Source organism: Syngnathus scovelli, chromosome 5 (assembly GCF_024217435.2).
Source record: "Syngnathus scovelli strain Florida chromosome 5, RoL_Ssco_1.2, whole genome shotgun sequence".
Taxonomy (NCBI): Eukaryota; Metazoa; Chordata; class Actinopteri; order Syngnathiformes; family Syngnathidae; genus Syngnathus; species Syngnathus scovelli.
The window spans coordinates 3,839,941-3,855,130 of NC_090851.1; the positions used below are offsets into that span (position 1 = coordinate 3,839,941).

The following is a 15,190-nucleotide window of genomic DNA, read 5'->3' on the forward strand; positions in this document are numbered from 1 at the left end:
TGGGGGTTATCATCTCAGTTTTTTTTCTGGAGGAATTCCCATATTGGCCTTTCAGCATGTCAGCCATATGTTGGGGATGATTAACGCAAAGCAGCACGGGTGGCCACTTGTTGCAACGTCAGTCTCCATCCTTGCTCGGATAGGCAAGGAGGGGAGGGCACGATGGGAGGAGAGGAAGAGGACAGACTCGTCACATCCTCTGTCCATATATGGGCATGAAGTTTACACGCAGCGGGGAATCCTCTCACTTGAGCTGATGAATGGGGAGGAGGTCCGTGGAGCCGCCAAAGTGTATATAAGGGAAGAGACGGGAGAGCCACAGCAAGCAAATGACCGCGGAGCGACAGACGAGAAGGATTATCTTGAATTTCTTTTTTTTTTCATCATTATTATTATTTAAATCAAGCACATTTGGGGATCATTTGTCGCACACCATCCCAAAAATAAAAAGAGGAGGGGTTTGAAGGAAAACAAGTCACCCCGATTTCCCTATACAGTATACATTTACCCTGGAGCCGGACCTTTGAAGTGCACCATTATGTTGAACAACATGGATTTGAACGCGAAAGATTCTTTTTACCCTCAGTTTGACAATTGCAGCGGCTCTTCTCTGGGCATGGACGCCGGCGCGAGGAAGGACAACCGAGACGCGTTCGGCGACGCGGAGCGCTCGGTGCCCGCGCAGTTTGGCCACGGTGAGTCCCGCTGCACGGGAAGCAAATGTTGCATGCAAGGGAATGTCGGATGCCGGCGATGGTGTGCGAGAAAACGGCCACACTTGCGGCGCAGCGTCGACGCGTTTGCGCGCCGGAAGCGCATGCATGTTTATGTAACGTCGCGTTTTCTCCCCACATCATAAAGCCAAACAAGGGGATTTGACAAAGTTTTCTCCGTTTCTGATTCAACAGAAGGAGCCCCCGCGACCCTCAAAACCGAAGCTTCCAACTCGGAATACGCGTTTAACCCTTGCGAGGGCCCCAAAGACGCCTACACTCCCTCCTCGCTCGCCTACTCCGGCAGCTTCTACGTGGAAGCTTCTCAGGGGGCGCCGTGCACCACCGAGACCCTCCTCAACATGATCACCGAGATCGTGGGCATATCCACGATGCAGCTCTCCGAGGCCCAGCAGCAAAGCGCCAACAGCCGGGGGGCTTCATACACGCCCCCTGTGGACAGCGCACAGTTTGGAGACGTCAAGAGGCAACCTTTCACCTGCTCAGCGCCCACCCCGCCGGCATACCCCTCTTCCTCTTCCGACCACCAGACCGGGTTCTCCCAGGATCAGGCCGAACCCCCTGCGCCGGAGCCGTCCACCTCCCAATTAGGCTTCGCCAAAACCGAGCCCAAGTCCGAGGCGGCTTCCTTCCCGGTGGTGGTCAAGAATGAGTTTGAGAGCTATGAATGGGGGGCTTTTTGCAAATCCGACTGCTTGGAGAGCGGCTTCCACACGGAGACGTTCCCCATGTCCAGCGACTTCCCACCCGAGCAGCAAATGGACGTGAAGGAACTTTTGGACACCTTCCCCGCCATGTGCCCCAATCCGGACGTGGAGTTCAAAGTGGAAGGGGGCATCAAGCAGGAGCAGTGTTTCTCCGACACGTGCTCCCAGGGCTACTCGTACAACGGCTACCTCCCCCCGCCGATGGGTCTGAAGCCCTACCCCGAAGCCCCCCCTGCATCCAACCAGTGTGACTCCATTTACGCTTCCCCGGCTTTACCCAGCACCATAGACTCCATCCTCTACTCCTCCTTGCTTCCCGACTCCTTCGCCCAAAGTTACACCACGCGTGCCGCCGCCACTTCCACCTCCGGCACCACCGCCGCCAAGCCCCCCAGAGCCCGGAAGAGCACGTCCGGCTCGACTTCGCACGGCCCTCCCAAGGAGAAGCCCTTCACCTGCCCCATGGAGAGCTGCGACCGCCGCTTCTCGCGCTCGGACGAGCTCAACCGCCACATCCGCATCCACACGGGTCACAAGCCCTTCCAGTGCCGCATCTGCCTGCGCAGCTTCAGCCGGAGCGACCACCTGACGACACACACCCGGACTCACACGGGGGAGAAGCCGTTCTCCTGCGACGTGTGCGGCAAGCGCTTCGCCCGCAGCGACGAACGCAAGCGGCACGGACGCGTGCACCAGAAGCAGAAGGAGAAAATGGAGCTGAAGCCCCAAGTGACTCCCAACGCGTGGCCCTTCACTCTGCCCGAGGGCATTTGAAGACGAGGCTCCCCCACGCATCGTATCGCACGCACACCACATTTTAGGATTTTTCTCTCTCGGAAGACACGACTTCAAGTCAGTTTGGATGGAGAGCGTAACAGGCACGCTGATTTGACCCACGGGTGGATTAAGACGTCAGGTGAAAATTGACGTGTGGCCGTCAGTGGTGGAGGCAAGTGTGGCTGTTTGCTGCGTGACTGCTGCTGTTCAGTTCAGCACCTCCGCGGCCGGACAGCTCCTAGCTCACTCCCATCCCGCCTCTCATCGCCCACGGGTGGATTGCACTTGCAGATTTCTATCGAGATTTTCAACTAAGAATGTTCTATTTTTTTCTCTCTTTTTTCCAGTTATTGGACTATGTTGCTCAATGCATGTTTGATTTTTTTTTTCTTACCTGAAATAGCGCCCCCTCCTTCAATCACGTCACAGTGGAGGGGGGTTATTCAAATGAATGTAAGCTAATATATTTATGGTTTGGGCCATAAAGTTTGGATCAAACTTAGTGTTTGTTTATACTTCCTATCATTTAGCCGTCAGTGTTTTTTGTCATTGGACTTTGTGTTGTTCAAATTGTGAAAGATATATAATTAATGGCAAATAAATATATTTGTATGACTGTACTTCCTTGTATTTTTATAGCTGAGTGTATATTTTACATTTATGACAATTGAGCCTCGTTTTCTGGGGGTATTCAAATATCCTTAATCATGTATTGGTTTTCGAGGGCTATATTGTTGAGTAACTCAGTATTTGAAATGTCACCGTTTGATATCTGAAACTTTTTTGGGCACTTCATCCGACAAGCGTTGTTACACTGAATGAGTCATCAGGTAGCACATATTGCTGCAAGCTTGGGTTCAGCCATGAAGGACTTTTTGATGTAATGTATCTTTTGCTTGGAGGATGCTGCAACTTGAAAAAATAAAAAAGGTTGTCAGTTTGGTGACATTGGCACCAACAGGGTACTGCAAAAAAAAAAGAAAAAAAAAATTGAACTCGCCTTAAGTTATATTAACTGTTCGAATTTGCATACAGTTTCTACAATACATGAACTTGATATCGATGTTGTTATTTTTATGAAGATGATGAACAAAATAAACATTTTCTGCCAGCTATTTTTTTTGCTTTTGTGCATCATTTGAAGGAACAAAAATTTGCCCTTCGCTCTTTTGTTGAATTGAATCCTTGATGAGAGCGGCAGGATGAATGTCTTCACTTACCAGCGTGTTGAAATGTTTTTTTTTTTTTTTTAGAATAGATCTTTATTGTCATTGTCTCACTTGTACAACGAAATCTTTAGGCTAATGTCAAATTTGATATCTGACCAAATATATTCCGTCAATCAATTAATCAGCCGATTGTTTAAAATACATTAATTAGTTTGGGGGGGGTCCTTAAAACATTTGACCGGTCTGTTTGTATGTAAGTAGAACAGAATTGGAAAAAACTGCTAATATTTATTTGGTGATACTATGAGGAAGGTTTGAAAATTGCTGTAATGTGTGAAAAAATTTTTTTAAAAATCATGGGAAAAAAAACCCACCTGAATTTTGCCAATTTCCAAATTTAGCCGATTAATCAGTTGGACCTTAACACACACATTGGTCGCCAGAAATGTCTCCTTATGTGACTGCACAAGGCCTTCTCCTAAAAAACATGAAAGGAAAAACGTTGAGTTACTGCTGCCAACCGCCCTCGACTTCAGAGATGACATTTCTTCTCTTCTCAAGAGCATTTTTTTTTTTTTGGTGTGTGATAATTTGATACCCTATTGCTATTCTTTGCTTTACACTTCCAGTCAAACAGAAAGGAATATTCATTTCCACTTAACCACAGGCAGTGATTATAGTCTTTTTTTTTTTTTCTTATAAAAAACTATTACCAATGTCATGCTCTCCTGTGGGATGGGAAACAAGGTAGATATTATCTAGCAAAATCTCTTTCCCAAATTCACTTCCGGACTAGTATCTCATCTAAAATTGAAATTAAAAACTCTATGGCCGCAGTTTTTTTGCTTACGTTTGTTGACCTTTCTTGATTTTTGTGTCGTTGTAGAAGCCCACACTCGGTGATATGACGCAAGCGCAGGCACAATTCTGGCACGCCGGACGCGTTCCCATGATGCCATTCATCTGGCGAAACAACGCAACGTCGGTTGCCCCCAGCAACTCGTAAGTGTCAAACATACTGTCGCCGTGTTAAAAGGGCAGCCTGCCAGTTGGACCGAGGTGACTAAAATAGTCTCACTTTGGACTGCAGTGGAAGGAAGGAATGATACTTTAAAAAAAAAAAAAAAGTACTGATTTGGCTTCATGTAAGTGAATTCAGAGATTTGTGTCTAATTATGGCATACAGAGAGACAGAGAGAGTGAGAGAGAGAGAGAGAGAGAGAGAGAGATGACAATTTCAGTTTCTTACTTTTTGGATCATAGTTAAAATGGCGCCTGGCGACAGACTCGTTCACAACAGTGGCTATCCATTGCCATTCCGAGTTACTAACCCCCCACCCCCCAAAAAAGCAGCAGCAGCAAAAATAAAAAAAACAACCAAGATTTGAACAGCCGAACTAACCAGCATTATGAAAAAAGTTTTTGAAAATTGCAAAAAAAAAAATACCCTTTAAGTACACTAACACGATAATTGTATTTGGTCGCTTCCCGCTACTGCAGTTGGAGCACCGTGAATTGTACATTCTGCTGTCTATCAACACTTACAGTAACACACACACACACACACGCACAATAGCACACGCACACTCATTATGCGTGTTGTTTTAGTGGCAAAAAGCTGTCCAGCGATGGATAGTGGAGCTTTTTGAATTGCAGCAATGTGCAGTCACTGTGACCATTATCCCAACACTTGAAGATTGAAGAGTTGTTGAACTCTGGCCACCGATGAAATTTCTGCATTTGGGCGCACATTCCCCATTTGCATATTATAAATGGTGCTCAATATAGACCGGTGAGCGTGTATCGCCGATGTCGTCTTTATCGAACGCCGTGTCCCAGCTCGCGGGAGGAAAAAAAAAAGAAAAAAAGACATAAATCAGTTCTTTCCTTGCCACTGACATTTATGTTGCCAGCTCCCGTAGACATGCATAATTGCAGAGGCCATTAAGTAATCGCACAAGAAGGGCATATGTCTGCCGCTAAGATTTCTCACGACGCGGACCTCCGCTGTGAATGGTAGCACATCAAGTCCATTAAATCTCTGCCAGGTGTTACAAATGCAAACATGTTAACATTAGGCCCGGAGGAGGACGAGGAGGTGGGGGGGAAAGCAAAGAGGGTTATTCGAGGTTGTGTGTGTGTGTGTGTCTTGTGCTGCTAATGTATTCCGAATGTAACCACGCGCAGATGTGTTCTTACTTCTTCATTGTCTCATCCAATTAATCGCTTGATGCAGGATTGCTCCTGGATAAATCAATACGGAGCATTTATCTGCAGCACCAAATGAGCACTTTGGCTCCAGATTAAGAAAAGCCTTCGAATTGACAGTGAGGGATTAGATTGGCCCAGATTCCAAAGGATATGTCACAGCACAATGCTTTGTACTTAATCGGGGTTTTCGCTACACTGTATGGACAAATGTATTGGGACACCTTGACGAGGATTTCTGAGGATAGTAAAATGTTGAGAGCTGACTGAAACGTAAAGAGTCTCGCACCTCAAATCATTGTTGCCCATTGAAATGAATGAAATGGCCTTTAATTCGTTCCTTTGGGAGTAAAATAGCATGCACCAATTGTATTTTGTATAAGCAGGTGCAACTGTACCTCCCTGAAAAGTTATTTTTAGTACAGTATAAAGTGAAGTCTTGTGAAAAAAAACAATCACCCGAGCAACAGCTCGTGCCTGGAAAAAAAAATCAATATATCGGACGAAATTCGAAAGCATTCCGTTCAAAACGCCAAAGAAAATCTCTGAACACATGTCCATGAATTGCTAGTATCCTCCAAGGACACGATTATTGATTAAGTTGTAGGTGTATTCTTTGTCTAACATTAACAATCAGTCAAGAGCGAATCAGCCCTCTCGTCCGTTGTAAATACCAACGCTAGCTAAGTGGCCCATCTCCACGTCAAAGCCTTTCTCATCCTCGGGAGCCATTCGGCATCTTAAACCCATCTCGAGAGCCACAAGTGCAGCCCCCTGTCATCCCTCAAGAGTCCAACATCGCGGTTATCCATGCTTGAACTCCAAACAATTCTCCCTCTACAATAATAATCCAATAATGACTTTGAATGAGACTGAATTCATTTGCTTGTGCGATGGGATCGGAGGCACTTGCTGTGTTTGGAGCTCCGGATATCAGGTCACCTCAAGTGCCAATTAATAATCAAAGCCCTACTTGAGACAGTCTATGCGGTCTCAGGGCGCTTCTCGATGAATCCGTTGCGGGGCAATCACATAATGTTATGCGTACCTTTTCGAAATGTGCACCGGGGGCCCCGTCATGGTCCTCGGGGTGGGCACGGTAATCAAGGTGTATAATCGCACGGCGCTAATGGCAATCAGGCTCGACGAATTCATTTTCCTCGGATCGAGCCTCGGGCCGCCGGTCCCGCTTCGGACCATGAAGAAGGGTGTAGGTGGTCTGGAGAGCGCAGGTGATTAAAACCCGGAGAAGGCGCTGCATGGCGAAGGAGCTCGTTATGCAAACATTTGCAAAGTGCTTAATTCGTCATCTCTCGTTGTTCCGCTTTCCCAATTCTTCATTTGTGTTTGTGATGAGGCCGAGCGCAACACGGTGGAAAGTACTTTCTCTTTCCTTCCAAGTTAAACCCGGGGGTCAAGGAGGCTATCGCTATGGCAACCACGTCAAAGGACTCACGGTATATGGCGCATCCCCAGTGAATGGGAGGCTGTGTACGTCTCGCTCGCTGAATGACGACTTAGGCATCCAATTACTCCAGACAATTTACAGATGCCCTTGGAACGTCCGCATTCCACTTTAAGATGGGGATAGTCACTGAAGTTGTGTACTTCTAATTTTTTTTCCCGAGTGAAGGCAGAAATATAACACGAGTGGGTAATCAGGCTGTAATGTCATCAAATGTTCCCTTTTGTGAGGAGCTAGCATGTTCTTCCTGTGCTTAGTTCCAAGAACAACCTGATAACCTGACAATCGGCCATGTGCAATTTTTGAGGGTAGGTGTTGAAGCTCCAAAAATAAAAAGCACAAACAATACAAAACAGCAGACATGACTTAATGAATAACAAGCTTTAACATTTGAAGCGATATATATTTCAAAACAAACATGTAGACAGACATATTCATCTAGTCTTTGTCCAAATATGACAAATATTACGGCATTTGACTGAAAGTCTTCTTCGTTTGTGTTGGCATGGCTGTATTATACCGCCTCCTGGTGGTTGAAGCGCACCCAAAAAGAAAAGCCTCAATTAATTTGTCATGATGCACAAACTGTTTAATTCTATATTATTCTTATTACTTTACCGTATTTTCCGCACTATAAGGCGCACCTAAAAACCTCCAATTTTCTCAAAAGCCGACAGTGCGCCTTATAATCAGGTGCGCCTTTTATATGGACCAATATTAAGTCACTACAGCAGGCGTGTCCAAAGTCCGGCCCGCGGACCAAATGTATATATATCTCATGTATGGACAAAGTTTTAAATTGAGCCATTCATTGAACGTGCGCCTTATAATCCGGTGCACCTTATAGTGCGGAAAATACGGTAAATGTCGACTATTCATTTTAATTTCCCACGTACAGCTGCATAGTAGATGCTGGCGGAATATTTGAACAAATGATAGGCGCTGTCTTCAAAAATACACCTGGATTTGTTGTTTAGAGTAGAAATAGAACCCATTTCAATGAAGTTCCCCCTCACAGCTTGAGTATTTAATGAGGGGAGCTCCGACTTTGGGTGCATACGTCGAACGGCACACTGGGTGACATGTGGCTAAAAGCATCCTGGATTGACAGTAATGACTCTGAAGGAAGTTGCATCCCAAAACCTGTTGCCTGCTGTCAAACGAACGCACGGCCATTTCGCACGCTCCCTTTACACCAAAGACGACTGAAAACGACGCCTGAAAACGACGCCTGCACCATTGTTAACCCTCTCCCTGTAAAAACACGTGGCGGCGTGACCGCGTGTCCGGCCTCGCGGTGAGTGATTACTTTAGTGCTTTGACATTTGCGGCGGCAGTAATGAGGCACCCGTCTGTGACAGCCATGTCACCGGCGGCGGTAGACGCCGTCGTCTGTGTCTCACCGGCAGCTCACTCCGGCATGGGGAAGGGAAGCTCAGTGTGGCCAAACACAGCCACATTGACTTTTTTCTCTCTCCCTCTCTTTCGCATCCCATAATGACGGCTCACCTGTTGTGAGGTAGACAAGTCTGAGGGAACCATGCGGAAAGGAGAGGCAGAGGGTTTAGTTTGTACTCTATACAGTCGATAAGAAAAAGTTTAAAACTAGCTCATTGTTATAATGGATGCTATTTTATGTAGCATCTTTTTTCTTTCAATGTTGGACTTGGAAAAGGTGAGCTGTGATTGATCGTTAGGTAATCCTTTTGCCACTGTGATGTCATTTTTAGTTATGGCCAATATGGCCGCCCCCTTAAATCATATTCCAAAAATGTACTAATAATCACAATGTCACATTTAGATAAATGGAGTATATATTATTGTTTAGAATATTTTTTTTCACTTGACTGCCCCTTTAAGATTAGGAGCTGATTAGCAATTACCAATCCAGGTGTGCATTTTCAAAACAGGAAGTTGATTGGCAATGGCGACAGGTACACTGCTCAACCCAGCACGTAACAATAAAAACACAGGTAAGAGCTGGCAAGAAACAAAACACAAGTCAGGACATAATTGAACATTGTAATTTTGGTTGATGATGACTGATGCAAACAATCGTGATATACGGTGTGTTTGTGTTGCACATTCATAATACTTAGAATTCCAAAGAGTTGGACCTGCAGGGTGTTTGACTTTCGAGGTTTCCCCATAGTACGGAAGTGATTGAGTGAGTGGGCTTGCACACATCCAGCTCACAGAGTGCGCCAGGCCAGCCATTTGCACACGCTCAACCAGCTTCATGCAAATGACGCATCTAAATTAAGCATCGAAATCAAGTACAGCCGCGCCATGAAATGTATGCAAAATGAGGCCACTTGAATATTAGCGCCTCGCATGAATTCTCATTCGAAAAAGACATGGAATGATAACAGTTGGGTCCGTAATAGTTTAAGGGACATGCATAGAGTAGCAAAAAAAAAAAAATGGCGGCTTGTATCATGTATGTCTATTCTGTGGCTCTTTTGTTTGCTGGCGGGTGGCGAAATTGTTTTTAATGCTTTGGTGGTAAAAGAAGCATTTTACAAAAACAGAAAGACTTCATAAATGCGCCACTATAATTAAAGTGTATGCGTAAAAAAATGTACAGTATATCGGGTGAATAGCTTTAACCCTGACATTATGCTGAATGTCCTTTTGTTCCACGCCCAGAGTGTCAGGAAAATGCATCTTGACATTTCGTCGGGTCTTCACTTCACTTAATCGAGGCGAAATCATGCTGTAAAAAAAATAAAACCCAAACTGGACCCTAATATTTTTACATAAAAATAATACATGCAAGGCAGGTTTTCATAGAGTGCATTTTAAGCTAACGCGACCTTATTAAAAGTGCATTTAAAAGTCTTTAAAAACAAAAGTTAAAGACATTCTGTGAAATAATGGCCTGTCGCTAACACAGTGGGGAACACGTAGAGAGTGACGCCACCCGGCCCCCTCCTCACAGAATATATGGGAGCCATGCTGGGGTCAGGTGAGGATGTTTGGGGGGGGGGCTTAGCTCGTCGATCAGACGAGGCCCGCTTCAGATCTCAAACCTGTAGAGTGTTGGAAGCCTAAAGAGACCCGTGTCGAACCCCCCACCAGCCTCTCTTAAAATGGGCCTTTCATATGCGTGAGTCACATCAGCAGCACACATTGAAAAATCAAAACACACTTTTGCTAGGCTGCCTAATTCCCTTGTCTTGGCAGCGCTGCATGAAATAACATTTAGATGTTTGTGTGTGTGTGTGTGTTGCTTTTGTCACTTTAGGTGAAGTTAAATTCAAAAGTGTTATTAGGGCCTAGCACCAGGCAATACAAAGGCCCTCTTGTAATCATTGTTTTATTGCTATTATGTGATGATGATGATTAAAATTATCTTTTGGAGAATATCACCATGCCTGAAAACTCAAAAGTTTCGGCAAGCCTGTGTATGTTTCATTCGTGGTTTTATCGGAAAACCGGAATAGTATTTTGTTGAAGTTAAACTCCAAAATTCCAAAAAGGTTTTGGCGCAGACGCATTAGTACAGCCACATTTAAATGGTTAAGTGATTTTCAAAATAGTTCACAATTAGTTTGTTAATTGATTAGTTGCTGATTCATCGATTCAGCATTGCGCTGCTAGCTAAAATGCTATTAGGGCCTGAGCGCTAGTCGATATGTACTTTTTAAAGCAGGTCCTAAACGACCAAGATCAAAACGTACTCAGTATCGCCCTCTGGAAAATTTATTATTCACACATCAGGCTTGTTGAAAAATGTTTATTTTTATAATTACATTAAAAACTTATTATAGGCGAATGTTTACAAACAATACATCTGTAGCGCCACCTACGGAGGTTTAATCATTGCTGTTTGTGAATTGTAGTTATTTGGAATGATTTTTGAGAAGGAAAATGAAATCGAATGTGTCCATTAAAGCGCGGCACGATGCCGAATGCACGCTGAGACAAATAGGAAGGAGCAGGTGGTCTACGAAATGTGTTAAGCGCCGTGTGTATTTCAGCTTGGGAGAGTCAGCAGTAGACTTGCTTATTCAGGGAGTGCGAAAAAAAAACGATTTAGTGACGATTTAGAGCGGGTTGGGAAAAAAAAAAAATGCGCTCGGGCTTCCTGTCAGTCAACACGTCCGCTTCCTGTTAACATGATGTGTTTACAGCATCAGCGCTGGCCTCCCGCCGTCTGCGTATTTGCGTATTTGTTCTCCCTGTCGGCCCTCGATGGCGACGGCGTTCGGACACTGAGGCAAGGCCTTCCTTTGTCACCTAAACAAAATGGCGTCTGAGCGGCAGGATGCTGCGTGTAACCATTAACTACTCGAGCAGTGCCACTGGTGGCTCACTGGCGGAAAGCCTCCCTTGCGTGATTTCAGGCTGGGGAAATATTAACCCCATCCCAGCTGGGGCTCTTCCTCTTATCGTCCCACGGATAAATGAAGAGCTGCCGATCCTTCCAGCGCTGGGCGCTCCTTCTTCCTCCTACTCATCCATCCGCTCTCTGTTTGTGTCTCTCTTGGCACCGCTGACGCTGGCGACTTGTAAAAAAAGGAGGAGAGAGATTGATATGATGAGCGGAAGACACGATGCTTCCTGCCCCTTGACGAGGAAAGAAAAAGAGAATTTATGGACTCGTCGCTTTGCCGCACGTGGTGATAGTTGAGATTATCGTGACAAACAAAAGCGTGACAAGCAATCTTTTAATCGTACAACTTGGGTCAGTGTTTATATTGGAAAATTCAAAGCGGCATACACTTTTAAGGGCCGAGAGTTACCGCACGAGAGAATCAAGTCTGATCATGGCGGCCCTCTCAAAACCTCCAAACTACATCGTCGCCTATTTTTGTGTCAGCTTGTTCATGAAGAAATCAAAAAAATAGATGGAGATGTGGATACAGGATTTTTCTGTTGCTTCCCTTCATCAAATGGTCTGAGTAGCCTCCCATGGTGTCCAGGTCCAAATGCACTGGAGGGCTTTCATGTGTCCTGGATGGTCCACTCCTCTCATTTGGGCTCACAGTGGCCTCTTGAACCGCTTCATTAATTCCAAAAAGAGCTAGCAAGCGAGCGCATAGAAATGATTCATACAACATTCCAATAATATTTACTAATATATATATATATATAATATTTTTAAATGTATATCGTTTGTTGTATGATATTTAGAAAAAAAAAAACATTTTGCTGTTTCCTTGACAACTTGGACTCAGCTGCCCTTCTACTGCAACGAAAGGAGAGGCAGAAGTGGCAGGACTGGCCACTGTAAACTTTCGATCCTTACGCTGCTTTGTTTTGGCAGCTGAGCTCAAGTTTCCAAGGAAACAACAAAACATGCTAAAAAAAGTTAAATCAGTGCAATGCATAGGCCTCTAATGATGACACTGAATAACAACACAACAATATAAATATTAACTTGTGCTTATGTGTTGGCCCCAAAACAATAAAAAAACATTATTTCTATAGTTTCTAATTCAAAAAGGGAAACTCTTATTACAGTGCTGCCTTGAGAGAAAGAAGTATTTTCATGTTGTCGGTCTACAGTTGCGCCACCATTTGTGTATCATTAGCTTACAGCTAACGAAAATTCAAAACTTACCATCACAAAAAATTATATTAGTGGAAAAAAATGGAATTGGACAGTATCTTTTCATGAGGTTAAATAATCCGCAATAAAAAAATTCCACAATATTGTAATAAACTGACATACACTGCAAAATCCAAATACCACACTGTGACAATGTTTTTATTATTCAGCATCAACTTGTCTGGATCTGCTCCACGCTATATGGCTTTCTCAGCTTCATGCCTATTTATAGATCATAAAAAAATTCAACAGTGCAACCAGGCTAGTTTAACATGCGTTAATAGCCAGGGCGGGTTGGAAGGTCAAGGCAATGTGCGAAGGCTGCGAGCGCCATTAAACATGGAAATGAATGCAACAACTCCACGGACTGTGTGTGTTGTCATACCTACAGTGAACAGTGGGAAAAAAAAAAAATCACAAGGGCTGTACTTGATAAGACATACTTGTGTTACTATGGCAACATCCGTGGCTCAAGCTAAGAATGCAGAGAGGAATGTTGTCATGTTTGTATTTTTTATTTATTTATTTGAAACGTGGGTTTCGCTAACAGGCGTGCATGTTATTATTATACAACACTGGCACGTTAATGGATCCATTCAGCGGTAATCTCAACAATAGTTTTCAATGCTTATGATGATACACAAAGGTCTCCATCCATCCAGCCATCATCTGCTTTCACTTCAATGCAACTTGTAGACAGGATAAAAAAAAAATATAAAAATGATTCCTTGTATTATTATTAAAATATGAGGTTTAAAATAAAATTATTTGCCCTGAGACACGCTGGTATCTAACAAAACACATTTTTGCTTTTGTTATTGCATTTTGATTTCACAAGTACATTAAAAAAAAAAAAAGAAGAAGACACGGCCAACACAACATCTACTTCCAACTGTGCTGCTCGAGTGAAAATAAAAGCTGGCGCGCTCAGTCAGCAGCACTTGGACCAAACTGAGAGAAAAAAAAAAAGAAATTGCACACATGCAATTCTCTCCGCTGGGTTAAATCATAATAACACAATTAATCACTTGTAGCACTGTCACGTGTCATCATGATACAAATGCTTTTGATTTTGGAATGTTTGGAAAGTCAACACACATGTTTACTTGAGATTATAGTGATGCACAATCAAAGATGCTTTTCATGATTTTAAGCCCAAAACATTATTTCTTAAAGAGAAGGCATTTTGTCTCCTTTTCTGTTATTGCCAATCAGACTTAATTATGATAAAATTATGTTCAGTGTGGTGCAAACTCTAGTAAACATGATTGAAATAATTCACATTTCAAGTATGAAGGTTCTGGCAGATTGTGACGATGAAAAGAATCATTTCTCTCACTGACTTTTTTCCCTGATGCTCACATTATGCTAGTGCCCCCTGCTGTTAATGGCTATCACTGCTTTACATCGTGACTAATGCTGATGTTCCTAAGTACATTAAGATAAAAACTTGCCTGCGTGGGTTTTAGCAGGTAGTCTGGCAAAACAAAACAATAGTTGAAGCCACTGAACAGAAGAAAACATGCCACTCAAAAAAAAAAAACTTGGAACAAAAACATTTTTGAATTAATTTGATCAAACAATGGGCAAACTAATAACCTTCAAAAAAAAAACCTTTATTTTTCTATTTTTTTATATTGTATTTCGACTAAAAATGGGAGGTTATTTGTAGAAAATTGTGTATTTTTACGATAATACAATTTTAATAACATCTGTTTTTTCTTTTAATAAATATTTTGGCCTACAAGGCTGGTTATGTTACCCGGAGAGCCATTTTTGAGGTGAGGGGGTTAATTTAGTGCTTCTACAATTGTGATTCCATTTCTGATGACCGAAAAAATCTGGGTACATCATTTCTGCCTTTATTCTGTATAAAATGCATTCCATGCATTATATACTGCAGAAGAATATTGTCTGCATGGTAGTGAGAGGTTTGCACAAGTGCAGCAGCAAAGCAAAGCACAGCATGTCTCAGTCTCCACCAATCTAAAGACAATGAAGGTTCACCACACTGTAATTAGACAACAATGACTTTGCCAGTCACCGCTCATAAATATGAATGAGGAGGGAGGGGTGGAGGGAAGGTGTTGGGTCTAAATTTGCTACTTTTTTTTTTTATTATTTGACGTGGTCTCGCGTCATATTCATCCTATCAAAACCTCCTGAGGGAAAGAGTTTTTAAAGCTTTTGTGTGTCACTCTTGTGCTGTCACGAGCGTATGAGTGCAGCTGGCGGAGGGCGGCGACGGAGCGCACGTTGATGGAGAAATTTTTGATTTCTTTTTAAGTTTTTAATTTTAAGATGGATATTGCTTTTTTTCTTAAGTTCCTTTTGTGTCAGCTGTTACTAAGAAATGGAAATGTATTAAAGAATACGCTTTGAGTTGAAGTAAATGATTCATTAGCATCCATCAAAAGTCCTTTCAATGTCACCCAAGTTGATTCTTTTTTCTTTTTTGCACAAATTGAAGGGTAACAAAAAATGATATATAATAGGCATGCTTTGCACTGACTGCATAATATAATTAACCTCTCATCAGGTCAACTAAACGGGACATTAACTATCTCAGCTCA

The 15,190-nt window shown here is 43.3% G+C and overlaps 1 protein-coding gene across 1 annotated transcript; it reads left to right on the forward strand.

The window, feature by feature from the left end:
• Positions 1-288: 288 nt before the first annotated feature.
• Positions 289-3,333, forward strand: LOC125969287 (early growth response protein 4). Its single transcript, XM_049721185.2, has 2 exons — positions 289-695; positions 909-3,333. Exons 1-2 carry the CDS (start codon positions 539-541, stop codon positions 2,213-2,215), a joined length of 1,464 nt encoding a protein of 487 aa, XP_049577142.1. The 5' UTR covers positions 289-538; the 3' UTR covers positions 2,216-3,333.
• The last annotated feature ends 11,857 nt before the right edge of the window (positions 3,334-15,190 follow it).